Consider the following 22,983-nt stretch of genomic DNA (forward strand, 5'->3'; position numbering starts at 1 on the left):
CTAACCAGCCGACAACATCTGTCTCTAACCAGCCGACAACATCTGTCTCTAACCAGCTGACAACATCTGTCTCTAACCAGCCGACAACATCTGTCTAACCAGCTGACAACATCTGTCTCTAACCAGGTGACAACATCTGTCTCTAACCAGCTGACAACATCTGTCTCTAACCAGCTGAGCCTCAACCCTCAGCTCCTGAGGGTCATCGATGTTTTGGTTTCATAAAGGAGTAAAACATCTCTGATGTGGATCAGAACAACAAGAACCCTGATGACCCTCAGGAGGGAGGGGAGAGACAGTAATCTGCATGTGAGTTCAGCTTCCCCGATGCTTTTTTTATGACTTTATGAAGGTTGAAAACTTGACAGAATCACAGATCTTGAGTTGGGAAAGTATTTGATCTGCTGAAGGCTTTGAAACGGATGAAATAAAGATTTCTGAGTGAAACTAAACAGGATTTGTCATTCTGGCCGACTTACTGGAGAGCAGTTCCTGGTTTGGACTTGACTGGAGGCGGCGACGGCTGCAGACCGGGTTTCGGTACCGTCAGCTTGGTGTGCGGTCCGGGTTTGAACCCTGGACAGGCCGGGGGCTTGACGGGCACCGACGGCGGCGTAGAGGCGGCGTGGTTTACGGGAAGAAAAGACCCTCCGGGTTTAGCGGCCTGGGGGGGCGGGAGGATCGGTTTACACCGACCACAGTTCGGTCCCAGCGACTGGGTCCCAGAGTTTATGGGGGTGGGGTCAGGGCCGTTCAGAACCCCCCGCCTGTCTAAGTTCTGACAGATGGGCAGCGTTGCGGGGGACACCGAGGAATGAGACGTCCACTCTCTCCTCTCGGTCCCGGGACACCTGCTCTGAAGACTTTTCTTCAGATTGGAGGGGACAGGAGGTGGCGTGGGCGATGGGGACTTTGGATGGTAGGGGGCAGACGGCAGTGGAGGCGGGGGGCCTTTGCTGGAGTCTCTGTGAGGGGCGACAGGTGGAGGCAAAGATGGGGGCTTCTTGGGGAGTGGACTCGTTGGGACTCTGTGTTGCGGCAGGATGAACGGAGGCTGGCCTTTGTGGAAGTTTGAACCTGTGTCCTGACGGGACGGGACGGCTGCCGGGACCGGAGGAGGAGGGTAGGAGGGGGGCGGCCCCATGGGTCGACCTGCGGAGAACAACAGAATCAGGGAAAACCTCACTTCTTCCAGTCAGTCAGTCATTCCATCTACTTTCTAAAACTTAAAGTTTTCCTCCTTGGGAGTAAGGATAACGATGTAGGAGCTGGATCAGGACTCAGGGTCACCTGAAGGGTCGCTGTCTGGCTTCAGGTAGTCTTCCTCGTCCTCGTCATCGTCCTCGTCAACGTAATCTTCACACAAACAGAGTAAATGTTTAACCACAGCTTCAGAAACTCCTCACGTGTTGAACTGAAGCTGCTGTTCTTACCGTCGTCGGCGGTTTCAACCGGATGTTTGATGTCCATGGGTCTTTCTATCGTTCCGTAAAAACTGTCAGCATCTGAGTCAGAGTCACTGAGGAGACAAGAAAACTCTGTCAGGGCAGGGATTCTTGTTTAAGTTATCACAGTAGCTAGCTGCAGTTTATACCGAAATGCATTTTGTTAACGTTTGAGTCATGAGCTGAACGAACAGCCGCAGGAGCTCCCGGATCTTAAAAGGTTCACATTCCGAGGAGGAGATGAGGAGGAAACGAACGACTGACCTCGTTGTGGCGTTAAAAACGAGCTGAGGGATCGGCCCCCCACACAACTCTGATTATTCGTGTCTTCATTCTCAGTTTTACATTTCTCTGAAAGCAACCTCGCTACAATATTTATGGCAACAAAAGACAAAAGAAGTTGCCTGAACTTTTGAACTTTTTAGATATTTTCTTCCACCTTTCATTAAAATCCATCAGATAGGATTTTTGGGTCAGAAAAAAAGCTAATTTTACAACCATCCCCTTGTTTATACCACTTTATAAAAGTAAATTTGTACCTCAAGGGATGAAAATCTGCCCCTAGTTGTCATGTTTCTGTTTTCTGAAGTCACTTACAGAAAAGCTGCAGTATTTTTAGGACGCTATTCTGAAATAATACGTGGTTTGACTGTTAGTTTCGGTATTTTCCAGGTTTATTAATTACTCATCAAACAGAAACTGAATCATTTTAATTCATGAGTCATCAGCCTGCAGATGTAGCTTCTCATTAATTAACCCTAACCTTTACTGATAAAAGTCCCAGAGACATGAATTAGTTATTTACAGTCCTACAAATACTTTTTACTTTTTAGTGAACACGTGCTTCTGCAGCTGTTTGATGTTACCTTGAAAACTGGGCCTCTTTCCTGTCGTTATAGTGATCGATTTCTCTCCGCAGATGTCGCATCCATTTCTGTGAATCAGGAAGCAGAAGACAACAGATGTTTATGAGACGTTAGCACCGAATGCTTTTCACATTTTCACAGAACTCCAGATTTAGCTGTAATTAAATGTAGTTTTTCTGCAGAGTCCCTCTCACCCGCCGCTCGGCCTCACTGGCTGCAGAGAAAAGCCACGTTCGGTGCTTCTTACTGAAATGGACGATTTTGAAAGGAAACACGTTGCTGGACGTCGTTTCCTCCGCTGCTCTCATCACCCTGCAGAAAAGAGTCAAAGTCAGAGTTACGATCTGAAACAGAAATCAGACCTCCTCAGCTCTCTGAGGTTCTGGTTCTGGTTCTGGACCGTTCTGTTTGTCGGACAGATGGCCTCACATCTGACTCCAGAATCAGCCCAAACCATCAGCCCTCCACCACCGTGCTGACAGCTGCAGTGCATTCTGGGTAAACATCTGTCCTCTGGTCTGGTTCTGCTCCAGAAGTCTTCTGGTTTCTTCAAGTCCAGCTGCCATGGTGTTTTTAGAGAGAAGAGGCTTTAACCTTTGACCTTTGACCTGCTGACTGAGGCCTGTAGAGTCTGAGATGGAGCTCATTGCACGGTCTGACCTTCAGGGTGAAGATCAGCAGCTGTCTAATCTTCCTCTCTGTAGATCGATGGACTCCAGATGACCTTTGACCCTTCCCAGATTGATTCTCTGAGGTCATTGCTGATGTCTTTCCGCCCTGGCGTTGTGCTAACTCACACATGGAGCTCCTTATTAAATTCTCAGGGGTGCACTTAGTATTTTCTTTCCCTCACAACTTTTGCATTTTTGTTTTTATTTAATAAAAACTGACTTCTTGGAACCTGTTGTGTGTTTTAGGACCTGCTGAAGACCCGACAGCCTGGAACTGGAAGATGGTGGACTTTCTTTTCTCCATGGAGGTATATTTATTCATCTCTGTTTATTTTCCTTCCCCTGCCTCTTCAGGACTGTCGGTCAGCTTGTTTCCAGAGTTTAGATTTCTTTAAACAACTCAAACCCACGAAGAGTTTGTTCAACTAAAACTGTCACTTAGAGATGAATGGAGAACAGGTTATAGAACAGGAAATGGAGTCTTAAGCCCTTCAGACTGACCTGTTGTAGCCATTGAGAGAGAACGCCCCCTGGGGTGAAGGAGAGGTACTGCTCTTAAAGTAATACACACATCCTTTGTGGATGATGATGTACCTCAGGGGCCCTGCGCACAAAAACACGTACATAAGAAAAGTTTCCACCCTTAAAAGCAGAAGAGATCTGGGACCAGCCTCGGTGTTATCCACTCACATTTCATGAGACTGAACTGGCTGCCTCCCTTCTTGTGCAGATATCCAGCAGTGGAAACTCCTCCGGGCATGGTGAGGAGGTTCTGAGCCCCGATGGCTCGCATCGGCACCGGCCAGGACATCTCTGGAGACGACATCGTTCTGTGGGGAATGAAAACGACACAACTATAGTCATAGAATATTGAGATAATGAGGATCAAAGTCCTTGTGTTTAGGAGTTTGTATCTCTAGAAACTCCAAAAATAACAAAAACATAATTTTCCACTAAATCAGCTCCTCTCCAGTTTAACTTTAAGGTTTTATTTTTCACATACAGGAGGAAATATGACAAATTACAAACAGTATCAGCCTTTAGTCACACTGAGATCAATCAATCAATCAATCAATCAATCAATCAATCAATCAATCAATCAATCAATCAACCAAAGAACCAACCAACCAATCAACCGACCAACCAACCAACCAACCAATCAACCAATCAACCAATCAACCGACCAACCAACCAACCGACCGACCAACCGACCAACCCATCAACCAATCAACCAATTAACCGACCAATCAACCAACCAACCCACCAACCAACCAACCAATCAACCAATCAACCAACCAACCAACCAACCAACCAACCAACCCACCAACCAACCAACCAATCAACCAATCAACCAACCAACCATCCAACCAATCAACCAATCAACCGACCAACCAACCAACCTTTATTCCAGACACAAGGACGGTCCACAGTAAAGTAAAAAGAAGGAGATAAAAGACACACAGACATAAAGATATAAGTTATATTCCAGCTGCAGTCAGATCAGGGATTGTCCATTTTCTGTTTGTGCCCAAAGACAAACAGGTAATCTTCTCTGAACTGTCAGCAAAATATCTCATGTACCAATTAACAACATCTTCAACCCAGTTCAAGATGGCCACCAGCCAACTTACCTCAGAAACAGAAAAATAACTATAACTCATCTAATTTTACAGACGTGGGGTGGTAGTAGCTGAGCATCATCCTCGACACGGACGATTATGCATCATCTTTACTTCAAACCTGGACGTAAACTGGAGTCGAGCCTGTTTGCCTGTTAGCAAAATGTCCATTTCATTTCTACAGTGCGATTAAAATCAACAAGGCTGATGGAAGTTCTTCACCAGGTGGTTAAAAGGAAACAGGGAACGCCATCAATAAAAGAAAAAAAAAAACAAAAAACCAACACACACAATAAAAAAAGAGTCAAGACAAGCAAAGACCACAACATAAACTGACCTGAAACCAAATCTGATGTAAAAAACCCCCAAAAACCCCCCAAAACTCCAGATTCTGCAGGTAAATATCTGGATTTCAAGCTTTAAAAGTCAGTAAAAGTGTCTCAATAACTCCTCCCAGGAGGCTGCACATTGGAGTCAACCTGATTTAAGATGGCCGCCACAGCTAATCAACACATAAGTGGCTGAAACTCAGTGATATTCAGCCTAAATCTGGCGTGGTAGTATCTGACAGTCATTCCCAACGCATCCTTCAAAGGCCGTTTAACATAAAGGGTTTTATTTTGAAAGTCGACCAACAAACAGAATTCCTTGAAGCTCTCAGTTACGTGTCGAGGACGACTCTCGGCTACTACCACAGCAGGTTTTAGCTCAGTTTTAGCTGCAGCCCCTGTTGTGAAGGAGGCCCTACCTCCTGCTGAATGCCTTGCTGAAGCTGTGAGCTGCAGGGTTCTCCCTCAGCGCACCGACCAGGGAGGCCGCAGCCGGCAGCAGGTCCAACACGGACAACCGGCTAGACTCTTTCCTCTCTGGCTCCATCCGACCTGATCCAAAGCCAGCCTCGTCTGATCAGACTCGTCTCACGTCTCTCTGGCTGCTCTGGCTGATCCTTATCACCCCCCCGCCCGCCCGTCACATAAACACCGTCAGACGGAGACATCCTCGCTGGTTCCACCTCTGTGGATTCATGCATTAACAGCCGTTTGGCTCTGACAGGAAGCACGTAACATCCTGGATAATCTGACAGGAGTTCAAGGCTTAGAGGGAAAAAAGTGTGCAGACAGAGAGAGTAAACACACTTAATGAAGTTTTTATCTTCAGATGTGTTTATGTGCAAATTCCACTTTATCGCCAGCATATCTCCGAGGTCTGAAACGCCAACTGCAGCTACTCAACTTTTATTTGTTTGTTTAACGTTTGGACCAAAACTTTACCACATTTTATGTGAATGAGGTCATTTTTCTTTGGAAAGACTTTGCAAAAGAGAACTGAAAGGATAAAAAACATAAAATTAAATCTAAAGATACTTTTGTTTGGATTTATTGCGTCCCGGATGACTTTTACCTCCTGCCGTCTTTGAAAAGTCAGATTTATAAACGTACATTTCTCAGAAACATCCTGTTTGAGGCACGTAAATGAGCATTTACAGAGTTTATCTGATCTTATTTAATGCTGTCGAACCTTAATGTGTGAGATCTCAAACATTAAAACCTCACAGGACGACTCTCAGCTACCACCAAACCAGATCTGAGCTCGATATCTGTCAGCTAAGGTCGGTTAGATGGATCAGATGAACATCTGTCCAGTGGTTTAAAAGATATTTTGCTAACAGACACAGACAAAAACAGTGAACAACAAGCAGAATTTCAGGAGAGGTTCTATATTTAAAGCAGGTTTTCTTTCTACTTCACTGCCTTAAAACCTAAAATTTAAAAACATTCTGAGTTTTAATAAAAGCAATAACATCATGCAGATTAATAAAATTAAACGGGGATTAAAAATTTGTTTTATTAATTCTAAAAATATACAAAACTAAGACTGGAGCGTCTGTTTATTCATAGCAGCAAGCTAGATCGACAAAAACCAAAAACCTGAAAACGTTTTCAGGAAAATGTCCCATTGGTTTCCATGGGAGGGGCGGGGCTTAAAAAAATGGACTGAAGCCATCCAATGGGGACGCTCGTCCTTTGTCTCTAATTATAACGTCTTAATGAGGAGAACGTCCACCAACTTGTGACAAAAACTGTGAGACTTTCTGACAGGATATTCGTTCACAATTATCACTTTGATTTTTTCGTTTCGTCGTTACGTAACTTCATAAAAACACAAACAACAAAAAAAACTACTTGTCAATGAATTTTAAGTCTTTAAACACCCGATTTCTTCATCAGGTTTGTATTTTAAATGAATTCATCCGTGTTTCAGCTTTCAACTCCTTTTTTCTCGATTCTTTCCGACATTTCTAGAACCAGATAACGATCAGAAAACTACAGTTTCACAGGAAGAGAAGCTCAGGAGCCGCTGGCAGACCGGACTCACAGGGACAGCTGATTTTCAGCTTTGATTTTAATCTCCTGTTCGCCTAAAAAACTGTAAAAAATAAAAGCCATCAGCTGCAGACATGTAGCAGCTCATCACAGTCACTGATGAAGAGGAATTCACGACAGACGGGCAGGAATTTAAACAACTGGAGGGAAAAGGGTTGCTAAAAGATCGAGCTTATCTTCAAAAGAGATTCAGAAGACACAAGAAATCTGTTACATAACTTTGAAATTACTCTCTGTTTGTTTTAAAACATGCAACTGAAACTCAGAACAACGATGGTCTTCATCGTGGAAGGTGCCACAGGACCGCAGAGAAGTTATCAAAAGACCAAAAACGAATCTTTTCTGCAGAACAGTTGCTCGGTGGTTCGGGTGGACAGAAACTGAAACTGCAGGATGGAAATCCCCGGACAAATCTCTTCTCAGGTAAAATACCTCATCACCCAACAAGGACGTAAAGACGATCTTATATGTAAGGAATAAAGACGACCTCATTAATCCTGATTTATGATGTTTTGCTGTTTGTATGACTGTATGTATCTCTGTTTGCTAAGCTAATCAGCCTTAGCAAACAGAAAACTACTCAGTTTTAAAAATATTGAGCTACAACTTGGGAAAACTCCAACGAGCCGCCACATTACACAATTTTTATTTAAAACATTTGCATTAAAAGCAGCAGAGAATAGGTATTCCAATAAGGAACCTACTGGTTTTTAATTGTCTCGTTATTTTCCCGCTCTTGGTTTGCAGATTTCGGTTTCAGGGACATTTTTCTTAACGGTGCTTGAGTTGTAAAAACCCACCCATGTTTTAGGTTTTAGGTGTGTTCACATAGTTTTACATTCAGGAGAGTTTATGACCTTCATCTGAAGCGTTGCTGATAAGTTATCTAAAGTATTTCACAAGACTAGCTTGTTGGTACAACAGTTTTATCAGTGTTTGAGTAAATGTATTGCAGGATAAAGGTAAAAAGGAAAATATTGGATATTTATTTTGGTTCTCCTTTAATACTAGGATTCATGGTGTTGGATGGTGTTGATATGTATTTTAAATCAATGCCACAGACTTCCTGTTGTACAATTAAATAATTTCCTTCAGGGAATTAAGTATCCATTTAATTAACTAACCCTATAGTTTATTATATACAATACTTTGAGTTAACACTCCTAGAACTTCAACTTAAAGGATATGCTTCTCAGCTTGAAATAAATTTGCTCCTTTAGTTTGTTTTCTGTCTCAATTTTGCTTTTCTAATATATTAAAATTAAATCAGCTTTTTGGGGACCTGAAATGTTAAACAAATACAAAAAAACAACAACTTTTCCTTCATTCTGTTGTTTTATTTCATTGTGTTTTTAACAAAAGTCCAAAACAATCCCTGAATGTGCATCTGCAACTGATAAACTTTAAGAGCTGACGCGATCAAAGATGGCTGCCACAGCTAACTGACCTTAGCGAACACAAACATGGCTTAAAGTCGGCCAGTTTTACTAATATTGAGCTAAGATTTGGTGAGGTAGTAGCTGAGAGTCATCCCTAACAGATCTAAAAAAAGTGTTTGTTTAGAATCTAATCATAAACAAAACGTCAGTAAAAGTAATTTGTGTTAATTAAGTGTTGCAGTCAAAGCAACAAGGTCGTAACCTCAGAAAAAACATTTTTCACACACCATTCTTCTGAACCGTGTCCCGTTCGTCTGTATTGTTTTGGTGAAATAAATAATTTCATAACCCACAGCAATTAAAAAATAAATAAAAATCTGTTTCAAACTTCCGTGCTCATCTGCGATACGGTAACATAGATTTCCACATCTGCAGCTCTGGAACATGAACTGCGGCTAACCAACACGTAGGCAAAGAGCGGGCTTCAGACTCCCCCCCCAAAAAGGTCATAGGTTAACCACAGCTGCAGCAGATCCATCCCGTCCAGGAAGCAGATGCAGTCAAACAGCGATGTGTTCGCACACCTGCAGCACTTCCTGTTCACCCCCCCTGCGACCACAAGGCCGTAAAGCTTCACTTTTTACTGATTTCACTGCTCGGGTGGGCTCCGTTTTCAAGTAATAAACATTTTATTACCAAGCTCCTGCTGCTTTTTACTATTAATATAGGAATACATCTCTATGAAGAGCCAAACGTACCACAATTCACAAATATAATATCCCGATTTCTTTATATTTAAAGTTTAACATAAAAATAAAATAACATGTATTAATATTTTAGTGTTACTCATTCATAGTAAAATAAAAGAATACAAAATGTAGGTATTTATTAATTTTTTTGTCTTTATTCTGTATAGGGGCAACAACCAACACGGACTGTTTGAGAAAACCGGAGTCTCCGGTAAAAACATTCATCCGGGAAAAAGGCAAAATTTATTGGGGTTAATGTTTTATCAATAACACTGCTTTGTTTTAACTTGTTTCAATTAAATTTATAAAATTGTTGTATTTTATTTTTATTTTAACGCATGTTTTGCTAGTTCATTTAAAGTTGTTAACGTGAAAGAGTCAAACCGGAGTCCTTGGAGAAAACCGAAGACTTCCCTCCTGTCAGTCGTTCTCTTGATCTAAATGTACCGCTTCAAGTCTGCACGCTTCTTTAATCTATTTAAAGTCAAAATTTATCATGCTCGACAATTCATTTGCATATATGCATATATATATATATATATAAAAATATTATCCAAACAAAATGTAAATAGTCCAGCCGGTATCTCAGGATCTTCTTCATGTGAGGCAACAACTTTTAGATATTTATAATCTAAACATATATATTTTAAAAAAATATTTATATCTATCTTCCAACATTGTTTCAAAGCAAACTGTAAACTAGTCAAAACAAAGTAACGGGAAGAAAACCGGAGAAGTTTAAACCACAGAACCATGAGGTCACTCGCCTGATCAGAATTAGTTTTACAAATAAAGAACATTTCGGTAATTTTATTAGGTTTCAAGTTTAAATAGAGAAATTTTTCAAGAAGTATGTAAATATTTTCCCAAATGATGGACAAATTTTATGTTAGAAACCAACCGGAGTGCCAGAAGAAAACCAGAAACATCGATCATGAAAGGCAGCAGTATTATTTTAGAGATTTATATTTTTAACATCTACACACACACACTAAAAACTCGAACCTGACCTAACAAAACATAAAATAGTTTAAATACTTAAAAGTATCGGGAGAAAATGAGGAGAAATACCACATACTCCCCTTGACTTTTTCTTTTGCATTTACTGACATTAAATTTTTATCTTTTAGATGGATATACCTTGTTTCAAAGCAAAATGTGAAATAGTCAAACTGAGTAAAACCAAAGACCGCCTTCATCTCAGGAAACGTTTATCACTTTAACACACATTTTACTGATTTATTTAATAATTTTAACACAAAGTTCAAACATTTTCTCAAGGCGAAGCATAAATATGTCAAATTTGGAGTATTCAGAGGAAGCCGGAGACATCTGTCTTTAACACTTTGACGTGTTAACCACTACAGTATTGTACAATATATACACAAAAAGCTATTAGTGGGTAACGTTGTATATTCATTTTACTGTTTTATTATTAATTATGTAATTGTTTTTGTGGCAGCTGAGCTGGGAAAAGATCCTCAAACTATTAGTATTTCCTATTTAATGAAAACAGACTAAAACTTTGTATTTATTTTAAGAAAAACTAAGTTTTCTCTTTTTAACCGGGCATGTGATTGTTGATTTTCACCAAAATCAAAACAGAAAAATCAGCGCGTTGATTTTATTCAGGACGAATGAAACCCGAGGTGGAACTGCACAGTTGGTGTTCTTGTTTTGCGTGTCTTGTGGTTTAAAAAAAAAAAAAAAAGAGTTGGTGATGAACTATATTGCCGAAACTATTCGCTCGCCTCCCTTCACACGCATACGAACTTGAGTGACGTTTCATTCTTCATCCACAGGGTTTAACCTGATGTTGGCCCACTCTGCTTCTATACCAGCTTCAACTCTTCTGGGAAGGTTTTCCACAGGTTTAGGAGAGTTTATGGGAGTTTTGGACCATTCTTCCAGAAGCTCATTTGTGAGGTCGAAGGCCTGGCTCTCAGTCTCTGCTCTAATTCATCCCAAAGGTGTTCTGTCGGGTCGAGGAAAAACAACCCCATACCATAATCCTCCCTCCACCAAACATTACACTTGGCTCACTGCAGTCAGACAAGAACCGTCCTCCTGACAGCAGCCAAACCCAGACAGAGAAGGACGATCCGTCCCTCCAGAGGACTCGTCTCCACTGCTGTAGAGTCCAATGGAGACGGTCTTTACTCCACTGCATCCAACGCTTTGCTCTCCAATGAAGCTCTCTGCTCTCTGTTCCTGAGCTCATCTGAAGGCCTCATGGAGTCTGGAGCTGTTGATGCTGCAGAACGTTGGTCAGTCTCTCCAGGATTTGGCGGGCATTTTTTGTGATCGTTGCGGCTAAAATGCCTGATTTTGCGGGGCATTTTCGTAAAAGTTGCGATTTTTTTTTTACTAAAGTCAATAAAAAACCATAACTTTTAATATCTAAACCAAAAATACTTCCTAGTTTTGTAAGATAATTCCCAACAAACATTGACATTCTCAAAAGGTGCTTTATTTGAGAACTTTGATAGCTTCTAAACTGACATTCATGAGCATTTCTGGATTGTCCCTGGTCTGCAGCTCTCCTCACATGTTTTGCAGACACAAAGTGTTTGTCGATGCGTTTATGTTCCATGATTACACTGCAGGACGTGCAAAACAGCTGCAGCTGGGGAGGAAACTGGTTTGCTGAAATCTTTGTGGGCAAATGTGAAGCATTAGCGGCCATTTTGGCTTCGGTCGCTGCTCCTGCACGCTCCTGGCATTCTGATGTTAACAGGAAGTGACGTCACATGTCTTCTTCCTGAGTTATTTGGGGTTAATACTGCAGAAACGGTGGCGAAACACTTCAGAAACAATAAATATTGGGTTAAAGTTGCGGGAAAGTTGCGGTGTTTTGGACAAAGTTGCAAAAAGCTGCGATTTCGCGGGGTTTGCTTGATTTTGCTTTAATAGTTGTGATCGCAACATCACAAAATCCTGGAGGGTCTGGTTGGTGACCTCGGTGCTCCTCAGCATCCTCTGAGCCCACTCTGATTTTACATGGCCGAGTTGTTGCTGTTCCCAGTCTCTTCCACTTTGTTATAAAACCACTAACAGCTGACTGGAATATTTAATAGGGAGGAAACTTCATAACTGGACTTTTTGCACAGGAGGCGTCCCATCACGGTACCACTGAGCTCCTGAGAGTGACCCATTCTCTCACTAATGGTTGTAGAAGCAGTCTGCATGCCTAGGTGATTGATTTTATACACCTGTGGCCGTGGAGGTGATTGGAACACCTGAATTTATTCATGTGGATGGATGAGTGAATACGTTTGGTGATACAATGTAAGTTTTGTCAGTTTTTCTTGGGTTACGTGGCGTTTAGGATAAGAAACATTTTATCACAGGGAGCTTTTTTTGCCCAGATCATGTTGGCTTGTGGCGATGACACAGATGTTTCTAAGAAATAAAGTGTTTCCTAACATCGTAATTAGATGTAGACTTAACTTGTAACAAAAAAAGAAATCTGAATTTTGTATGTGCACATATTTATTTTGCTGGTTCTTTCTGACTGTGAGAAGACAGATGAACTTTGGTACCTAAAACTCTTGGTAAAGTGAGAACAATTTAAAAGCAGAACAGAAAGAGAAAGTTAATCTAGTTCACATCGAAACACCTGTAGTTGTGGGCTCTTAGAAAGCTGAAATAGTAAAACAAGGTCCTCTTTCTCTACCTGTATCGTCCTGTGTCCAAATATGGTTGAACTACTCAACAGGAAGTGCATCAGCGTCACACAACGACGACTACAGGAAGAATTCCTCTCAGAATAATGGAACTGAACCCAACTGTAATGCCGAGACCTTTCTAAATGAATCTTATATGTATCTGCAGTTCCTGTCGAAAACAACTGCAACAGAAACACTTTGAATTTCAGAGTAAAGGTGCATGGTGTGAAACATGCACTGTGGTTTGTCTCTGAATACAGAGCCTACTTTCCTTCCTCCCCCGTCCTGAAACGAAGGGGCGAGAATGAGAACATTTCCTGTAAGCGTCCGTCCTTCTTGTTCTCGAACCCTGCAGAGGATTTATTGTGGAAACAAACGGTTACTGAGGTGATCGGACACTTTTACGGAGACTTATCTCTGCTAGAGAAATCTACAGAGTTGTCCGTTTTAGAACCTGAAGACACGATTTATTTATTACCAACTAAAAGCCCTCAAATGACTGACAAAGTCCCGTACAAATACGAGACGAGTCCTGTCTGACTGCGTATTAAAACAAGAGGTACTTGAACTTTGCATGAGTTTAAAATATACAAAGCAACTTCCACTTTATTAGCTGCTCTACTTTACAGAACAATGGCAACCAAACACAAATTCATTTTATGATTTCATTTGCTGAATTTGTTGCATATTTATCCATTCCTCCATAATTATGTTGCTGCCTGCAAAGATTTTATTCTTCAGATGGTAGCTGGGTCATTTCTGTGGATAAGATGTAAAATATTTCAGAAGTGTGACGACTATTAATAGATTATTAGCAATGATAGAAGACCACATTCACGTCACCAAGATTGTAAAAGGAAAAAGTCCCTCTTGACCACAATTAAAAGACGATATTTAACTAAGAATGTACAACAAACGGAAAAGGACATAACTTTTCAAATGAAGCAGTATACTTTAAATTATTTAATAAGTTTAAAAAAAGTAATATTCAGATAATTCATTATAGTTCTAGTTTAAGTTTAAGGTTGTTTTTTTTTTCGAAGTAGGGTTCTGTGGAAAAGTTATGAACCAGAAAACTATGAAGTTTATACTTATTACACTAAGTGGTTAAAGATATAAAAAAACAGTTCAGTCATATAAAGTCTGTCTGAGCTGCAGAGCACCAACAAGGGTTGGGTATTCTCGCTTTTTTAACCAAAATCACGTTGATTTTAATGGGAAAATACAGTTTTAATAAGTTTTGTCCACACCATCCTGTATACGGCTTCCCAAACAGGCCGTTAGCGCTTCAGTCCTGTCAGAATAAAACTATTTATCCAAACTTTGGTCATTTAATCTACAATAGGTGAGTTTTTTTTTGTTCCCACAGAATCGCATTTGAAAAAAAATCAGAATTATGCTTTAAGACATTAAGGTGAAAGACAGGTAACTTGCAGTAGGTTGATAGTTTCACTGAAGTCTAACACTGTTGGTAAATGTTTGGTTTTGGAGGTTAAATCAGAAGCTCTCAAGCTCTTCGAGCTTCTAACCCACAAAAAGCTCATCATTCCAGCTGCTGCCATTTCAAATCTACAAGTTTTATTTATAACCTTATTAAAGTGGCATACTGACAAGGCAGCCCTAACACTCACAATGCCATTTTTTATTCATTTATGATGAACATTTTTTATGTTTTGTAGCAATTATGGTGAAAATATGCCAAGGGCGACCATTTTTTGATGCTTCCTGAGCCCAACTTTGGGACCCACTGGGTTAGTTTAAAGTCACAAATTCTGACAAATTATCACCATAAAGACACAAAGACCCAACAATCAGCTTCGACAGCTTTTTTTTTCAGTAACAAATACCCCCATGTCTTACTGTTTACATCATATCTTTGCCCAAACATCAGCGTCTAAAAACTGACTTCAAGCTAAACATGCTGACTAACTTTTAGCACATACCAAAATAGGATGCAATCCACCATAAACCTTATGTCTTACATATCATTACATCATATTTCGCCTCTACAACCAGAACGCGTTGTTTTTTTTTTTTTCACCATTAAAATATGAATGACTCGTCGCTGCTTCTGCCGAAGTGTAGGTGTTGCTCTTCGGCTCTCTATGACCAACGGGATTTCTATTTTCGGACAAGTTTCACATCTGCTAAAAAAGAAGCTAATTTCCGACTTCCGAAATGGGCACGAGACGTTCGACAACAAGGGATGTAACGGTTTAGGAGAGGAACATAAGGATAAACCCAATCAACCGATTACAAACGATAATTTAATGGTTTTGAAACGCCGCAGCTTCTGACCCACAAAACAACAGCAACAAAAACTTTGGACTTTGACTATCTTTGGGTAAATTATGCAAACACTGCAATGAGGCCAAATAAACAGGCACATAATGACCAAAACCACATTAGACCCTTATGTTTCTTGGCCTATAACACGCTTCACTCACAACAGTTATGTAGGGAAAAAAAGCTATTATCAACCATTTTTAATTTAATTTAATTCTGGGGATCATCTCTGGACCCCAAACTTGCTGTTCCAACCACACTTTGGGAACCAAATCTTTTTGTTGCTTTAATAAAACCAGAGCCGATCATATAAACCACCTCGTGAGGTTTTCAGGATTTTCTAGATGGCATCAAGGTTGATGAGGAGAACCACGACATTGTAGATCTCCGGCACCAGATAACATAAAAAACCAAACAATAAGATAGAACAAACAAGCCGTAGAACGGATCCACAAACCAAAGACTCTTTTGGGAACCAATCTATGGAAGAAGTAGATGTTTAAGAGAATAAAAGACCTGAGCAAACTTACATGAACTCCCTTTGTTCCCGGTAACACATGCTGGTCGACGGTCTGGAGATCCGACCCAAAGACTTCTTGTTCCTCAGCGAAGGAGCGGGCATGCTGGCGGCCATGACTGCAGCAGCACGGTGCGATGCACAACCATACTTTTTGGAACCGTGAGGAGACGTGGTGACTGGATTTAGGACGAGACGGGGTCACCGAGTCCAGAGCAGAACAACCGCTTGATGTGGACCACAGATGGAAGTCGGAGGCTCAGATGTGTCAGTTAGGAAGTCTGTTGATGCTCTGTGCCCTCTGACACTCCGCCAGAAGTTTCCTGAATGGGAAGGCAGGCCTCTGATTGGTCGACCAGCGTCGGCGTGTTCCTTCCTGCTTCCTCAGAGGCGGCGCATGATTGGTTGGCCGATTCAGTGACTACAAACACACATCCTTCACACGCTCGGACAGCGAAGGAAGAAGCCGGGGGGAATTTCCATCTTTGACTGGAACGATGCCGGGGCCACGTACTCACACAATGCACCCACGCTTAATTTACAGAAATGCAAACCGAAACAAAGAGGCTGCAGGTAAACCTCTGACTGTTGTTTGTGACAACTACAACACAACAAAATGAAACTTTGTTGTCTCACATTAAACTTTTGTCTAAACGGGCTCAATGGAAAGTAATAAAAAACAACCTGTGATGAACTAAAACTGCTCATAATGGCTGAAAAGTCGTGTAAACGTCCAACTGTTCAATAAAATGTGTTCTAGTGTAACCTCTGAGGAGACGGTAAGCATTAAATCAACTTTGTCACAGAGGTTAAAGCTGAAGAAAAACAATCAACCAATCAGATTGCAGCTTCAGGTGAAGATTAAAAAGGATCACCGGCAATCATGTAAATGCCTGTGTTTGTCTTTCTGTTAGCAAAATATCTCATGAACCCAAAAACAAAACCCTCAAACAGTAATTTTTGGATTTTTCATCTACAGCTGATCAACTGTTGGAGTCAACCTGATTCAAGATGGCCGCCTCATCGGCTAACCAACATTAGCTTGTGCAGAAATGGCTCCAGCTCCGTCATTAATGCTTGTTTTAAGTTAATGTAACGTATTTAACAGTTGGTTTATAACATTATCTCCCCTTTAAGTCGGAGTTTCCTCCTTCCTGCTGGGATTATTATATTATTATTATTTGAGACATCTGAGACAGCTGAGAGAGCTGAGACAGCAGAGACATTTGAGACAGCAGAGACAGCAGAGACAGCAGAGACAGCTGGCAGGACGAAACCACGAGGTGTCTGCAGGCAAACAGCGGGACTCAAAGCGAAAGTTTCTGCAGAAAATGACCGAGGAGCGGAGGCTGCAGCTCCTACTGTACCTGATGGTATCAGTGACCCGTTACCACAGCGATGATATCCCAGCTGTTAGCTTCGAGCTCGTTCTGCTCGTCTGAAACCACCGACAGCAGCTGAAGTCTCTCTGCAGCTCAGAGACCAAACTCTCCGAGCTTCTTTGGTCCACTTCTAATATTTCCTGTTTTGTTTGTTTTTGCAGCCTAACTGCTTCTGCAGACTTTAAGCTATTTTAGCTGTTTCAGAACGTTCGGCTCATTCAGCAGACGGCTGCTGTGATTTTTGTTACTTTTATAGTTTATATTTTCAGATCTCATCAAATCTGCTTCAGCAAACCTGCTGTTTTAGTCTTCTGCCGCTTTTAGCTCCTGTTCTGCTGCTTTTAGCTTCTGTTCTGCTGCTTTTAGCTCCTGTTCTGTTGCTTTTAGCTCCTGTTCTGCTACTTTTAACTCCATTTCTGCTGCTTTTAGCTCCTGTTCTGCTACTTTAGCTCCTGTTCTGCTACTTTAGTTCCTGTTCTGCTACTTTTAGCTCCTGTTCTGCTGCTTTTAGCTCCTGTTCTGCTGCCTTTAGCTCCTGTTCTGCTACTTTAGTTCCTGTTCTGCTACTTTAAACTCATGTTCTGCTGCTTTTAGCTCCTGTTCTGCTACTTTAGCTCCTGTTCTGCTACTGTTAACTCATGTTCTGCTGCTTTTAGCTGCTGTTCTGCTGCTTTTAGCTCCTGTTCTGTTGCTTTTAGCTTCTGTTCTGCTGCTTTTAGCTGCTGTTCTGCTGCTTTTAGCTCCTGTTCTGTTGCTTTTAGTTCCTGTTCTGCTACTTTTAACTCCATTTCTGCTGCTTTTAGCTCCTGTTCTGCTACTTTAGCTCCTGTTCTGCTACTTTAGTTCCTGTTCTGCTACTTTTAGCTCCTGTTCTGCTGCTTTTAGCTCCTGTTCTGCTGCCTTTAGCTCCTGTTCTGCTACTTTAGTTCCTGTTCTGCTACTTTAAACTCATGTTCTGCTGCTTTTAGCTCCTGTTCTGCTACTTTAGCTCCTGTTCTGCTACTGTTAACTCATGTTCTGCTGCTTTTAGCTGCTGTTCTGCTGCTTTTAGCTCCTGTTCTGTTGCTTTTAGCTTCTGTTCTGCTGCTTTTAGCTGCTGTTCTGCTGCTTTTAGCTCCTGTTCTGTTGCTTTTAGTTCCTGTTCTGCTACTTTTAACTCCATTTCTGCTGCTTTTAGCTCCTGTTCTGCTACTTTAGCTCCTGTTCTGCTACTTTAGTTCCTGTTCTGCTACTTTTAGCTCCTGTTCTGCTGCTTTTAGCTCCTGTTCTGCTGCCTTTAGCTCCTGTTCTGCTACTTTAGTTCCTGTTCTGCTACTTTAAACTCATGTTCTGCTGCTTTTAGCTCCTGTTCTGCTACTTTAGCTCCTGTTCTGCTACTGTTAACTCATGTTCTGCTGCTTTTAGCTGCTGTTCTGCTGCTTTTAGCTCCTGTTCTGTTGCTTTTAGCTTCTGTTCTGCTGCTTTTAGCTGCTGTTCTGCTGCTTTTAGCTCCTGTTCTGTTGCTTTTAGCTCCTGTTCTGCTGCTTTTAGCTCCTGTTCTGCTACTTTAGCTCCTGTTCTGCTACTTTAGTTCCTGTTCTGCTACTTTTAGCTCCTGTTCTGCTGCTTTTAGCTCCTGTTCTGCTACTTTAGCTCCTGTTCTGCTACTTTTAACTTCTGTTCTGCTGCTTTTAGCTCCTGTTCTTCTCCTAACAATAGAGGGTCATTAGGGTCCTGGTTTGTCTGACTCACTGATGGGCCACTCTGGTCACATGAGTGCAGGTGTTGATTGGAGTGAAACTGACTGGGGATCAGGCCTGAAGCTCAGGGGAGCTGTGACCAGAGTGGCCCATCAGTGAGTCAGACAAACAAGGACCCTAATGAGCTTCTATTGTTAGGAGAGTGAGATCCATCTGCAAGCTATCCAGCTTACATCACATCTCAGCTTTAAAAGCTCAACTCCACACTCTCTATTTCTGACTTGAGAAAGTTCCTCAGATGAGAAGCGAACTACAGAATAGAAGTCCAGTTGTTTTTGTTTTTAACCTTTATTGAATTTTTACTACGGCCTGGATGACTGAGAATCTACACCAGCAAATTAAAGAACAAAAACCACATTCTGCCGAGTTCTCCGTCATGGCTCCACATAAAGCTGCAGTTCAAACACAAAATAAAACTATAAAACTTCAGTTGCTCTCAGCAGGAACGGGTTCATAAACACGATGAAAGAACCCCGAGAACAAGCAGAACTGCAGAAACGTTACGATAAAAGCTGAAAATAATCTCTCTGTGTGACGTTCCTCTGAAGACGGTGGAGGAGAGAAATTAAAGTTTGACTTAAACGAGGAAACTAGCAGGAACTACAACCATACAGGAAGATAACAAGGCCATTTTGAATCAGGATCATGTGTCTAAACAGTCATTTTTGTGTTTGTTATGTTAGCTTTGGCGGCCATTTTGAATCAGATTGAACCAAAATAAGTAATCAGATCGAAGAGGAGGCTCTGATCAGTGGTTCAGGACATGTTTTAAACAGTTTTTAACAAGATTTTGAGCATTTTCTGTGCAAAACGGTTTTATTTTGTTTTAGGGCGTCGCCATGGTAACTGGAAGCAGCAGCTCCCGTTTCACAGCTCGTTGTAACTTTAGAGGCGTTGGCTAAAAGACTAAAAGATATTTATAAATTAAAGGAATAAAAGCCGTAAATTAAGAAGTAGTGTACTGCAAGCTGTTTATTTTGTCATCCTTCCTTTTTTTCGAGGCGTTTGTGAACCAAACCAGCGACACTTGGGTTCACAAGTCGTTGCCACGAGTAATTTGTGGCTCCGAAGATGAAATGTTTGTCGAGATAAGAATCCAAAGAACTCTTATAAACTTTAGACCAGCAGCAAATAAAAACACGGCAGGTTTGGGTTTAGGCCAACGGACAGAAAAATGGATTTAAAGTGTAAAAATAAAGGATTTTAACTCAGCAGCTAAACATCGTCTGGCCTCTGAGCCGCAGGAAAGCAGACCAGCGTCTGACTCCATCCTGCTGTATTTTATTTACAAACATCACAAATTTAATATCTTTTTAAAAAAGCAACAAAATGGAAACCTTTCTCTGACGTTAATGAACCCAAACAGGCTGCGTCGGGGTCTGTTTGTGTTTTATTTAAATCAAACCAACAGAAACCATAAGGGTGTGCACCAACCATAAACTGGTCATGGTTCTAAAGATTAATAAAACTTATTAAGTTGCCAATTAATTCCTGGCGTCTAATTTAGGTCAAAGTTCACGTCGGTACAGAAATACGACCCAAAGCTTTTCCTGTTTTATGCCACAAGTTAAAGGAGAAAAAGAACAAAACATTTAAAGTTAGTTTTTGCAAAGTATCAAAAAAAAGTACTGAACTAATCAAATGGTTCAGCTTGAAAGACATTACTTTGCTAGTTTTCCCTGAAATGCGGGTACGCACTCAATGTAAACAAAGCTAAATCTGCCACGTGGTGGGTCTCCATCAGGCTGTAGTCTGTGGAGCTAATCGAGGAGAAGACGTTTAGGTGGAAATAAGAAAGAATCTGCTGCTGAAGGTGAAACTAAAGAGAAAAACAGAAAAAAAAACGACGTCAGGAATAAAAACTGAGCGCCGTAAAACCAGAACTCAACCTTCGAAATGTCTTCTGGACCGACAGGTTTTAACGTTTCGAGGTCGTTTTAACTCCAGTCTGACGCTGACTTTACTCATCCCAGACGGCTCTAACACGGCCGCCGCCATCTTTGACCTGTTTTCAGTCATTTTATCTGTTTCTGTGGGTAAACGACCGTAGTTGTCCTGTTTGTTTGTTTGTTTGTTTGTCGAAGTTTTCCTGTCCACAGTGGAGCCTTCTGGTTCTGTTTCCATCCAGATGTGACGGAGCTCAGCTTGGAGGTTCTGGATCCTCGGCTGTTTTTTCTACCATCCACACCGTCCGTCCGATCAACCTGGGGTCGCATTTCCTGCTGCGTCCACCTCCTGGGAGCTTGGCTCCAGCCCTGTGAGCTGTCTGCGTTTCAACGATCTCCTTAGCTGTGGTCAGAGGAACAGGAAGCTGCTTGGAGACAATCCTGAGGCCTCTGGATGCTGCGATTGTTGCGTGGAGTAGGACAGCTGTTATCAGCCGGAGATTTCAGGCTTTACAGGCCTTCAGCTGGGGGACAGACGGCATAAACGTTGCAGGGTAAGCTAACGCTGTTGTTTATATTCCTAACTTCGCTCTTTATGCTCGCATCTGGCCACACCCACGACCAATGAGTGAGCAGGAGCTAAGCTTGCTCCACCCTCGAAGCAGGGCCGGCCCGGCTGGCCCGACTCCGAAGCAGGGACCAAAAAAGCAGGGACCGGCCTCGAAAACATGCTGGTGGAAATGTGTGCAAAGCGAGCCGAGTAGAGTGGAGCCGGGACCGATAGGGTCCGTGTAAAAGGGGCAATTGATTTCTCTGCTCCAGGTGTGGCGCTCACAGCCAAACTACACAACCACACCAACCTCTCAGCAGCAGCTGAATGTCTGACAGAAAACTCCTCAGATCCTAACGAAGGTCGAACCGTTTGAAACACGATTAAAACTCGTTCCTCCACATCTGTTCGTCTTTAAGTAAAACTCTGACCCTCGTCCTCATTACCAGACTCTGACCTCTCAGAGGCACTGTCTTGAAATCAGCCGCGAGTAGAAATGAGTTCTTATCTGCGCCTCTGGCTGCACATCAGTGAACACAGATAATCATGTGCCAATAAAAAAATAAAACTAACTGAAAGTTTTAAAGAAAAAGGAAAATTCAGTAAAGACAACCCACCGTGCTGTAAAACCACATGAATCATTTTATCAGCGATTATGTAAAGAGAAACTCGAACGATTTGAAGATTGTGACCCAAATCTTGTGAAAGTTTAAGGCTTCATTTGAAGATTAGAAGATCTCTGAATGAAAGTGTTCAAACCAAGAAAACTATCTGAATGACTTGCAGGTTTGTGCATTTGCTCCCAAACCAACGAGCCAACGAGCCAACGGGCCAACGAGCCACCGAGCCAACGGGCCAACAGGCCAACGGGCCATTGGGCCAACGGGCCAACGGGCCAACGGGCCAACGGGCCAACGGGCCAACGAGCCAACGGGCCAACGGGCCAACGGGCCAACGGGCCATTGGGCCAACGGGCCAACGGGCCAACGGGCCAACGGGCCAACGAGCCAACGAGCCAACGAGCCACTGAGCAGCCAGCCTGTCTCGGGGACTTTCTGAGCGTTTTGAAGCGTTTCATGAAACTCACCCATGAATTGCTGCATCAGCTGTGGAGCTCCTGTGAGTCAGAGGTTTGCTCCGGTTCACTTCCTGGCCCGACGCTTTTAGAGCTGCAGCTGAAAGTGTCACAACGCCCTCCCCCCCGACCACAGAAGAAACCGTCCTCATTCGAAGCCACACAAACGGGCATCAAACTCTCGCCCGGGCGCCGTTCAGCAGCTGGACCCTGGAGTTTTCTGCCACATCTGTCCTGCAGGCTGGCAGCTGAAGGGTTTCTGTTTGTCTGCAGCCAGAACTTCCCCTTCACGCTGTGGGCCGGGCCACTCCTTGATGTGAAGCAAACATTAATGTTCAACCGGAGGCCTGCAGCTGTGCAGCCAGACCGGCATCAGAAGGGAGAGTTTCAGGAAACAACAGAGAAGAGAACGAGCCGGAATTCCTTTCAGGAAGTGCTTTTTGTACATGTGGCGGAATGCAAATCCTGGATAAAATGACCTTCTGTTGCAGCGGAATTTATTAATATTTCAAATTATTATTATTCCACTGAGGAGGAATAAAGCGTCCGTCTGAAATCAGATTTTTGTCTGGATTAAAGAAACTGAAGCACAAATTTCTTTAAAGTGTTTTAGTTTTAGTTTCGAGATCAGTCTCAAACTTTTACATTAAACAGAAACAAATATTTGTTTTTTATTCAAACAGTCCTGACGTCTGGAACCCGACTGACGAGTTTTTCCTCCTGAAATATAAAAGTATTAAAGTTTACCGACTGAGCCCCAGAGACTA

General features: G+C 42.1%; 1 protein-coding gene across 3 annotated transcripts in view; it reads right to left on the bottom strand.

Annotated features, from left to right (window-relative positions):
• sh3bp2 (SH3-domain binding protein 2) overlaps positions 1–22,483 on the bottom strand; it is a 35,994-nt gene extending 13,511 nt beyond the window's left edge. Inside the window, exons 1-8 of one of the 3 annotated variants that reach the window (XM_025002619.2) lie at positions 22,229–22,483; positions 3,673–3,812; positions 3,484–3,586; positions 2,506–2,623; positions 2,312–2,379; positions 1,434–1,519; positions 1,291–1,356; positions 480–1,152 (exon numbers count right to left, since the gene is read on the bottom strand). In XM_025002619.2, coding sequence (XP_024858387.1) covers positions 480–1,152; positions 1,291–1,356; positions 1,434–1,519; positions 2,312–2,379; positions 2,506–2,623; positions 3,484–3,586; positions 3,673–3,812; positions 22,229–22,368 — 1,394 coding nt within the window. In that variant the 5' untranslated portion in view covers positions 22,369–22,483. Of the gene's footprint in view, positions 1–479; positions 1,153–1,290; positions 1,357–1,433; positions 1,520–2,311; positions 2,380–2,505; positions 2,624–3,483; positions 3,587–3,672; positions 3,813–15,597; positions 15,924–22,228 lie in introns of those variants that run through there. The other 2 variants (XM_025002618.2, XM_017440483.3) reach the window with 2 other exon arrangements.
• Between the last annotated feature and the right edge of the window lie 500 nt (positions 22,484–22,983).

Source organism: Kryptolebias marmoratus, linkage group LG14 (assembly GCF_001649575.2).
Source record: "Kryptolebias marmoratus isolate JLee-2015 linkage group LG14, ASM164957v2, whole genome shotgun sequence".
NCBI classification, from domain to species: domain Eukaryota; kingdom Metazoa; phylum Chordata; class Actinopteri; order Cyprinodontiformes; family Rivulidae; genus Kryptolebias; species Kryptolebias marmoratus.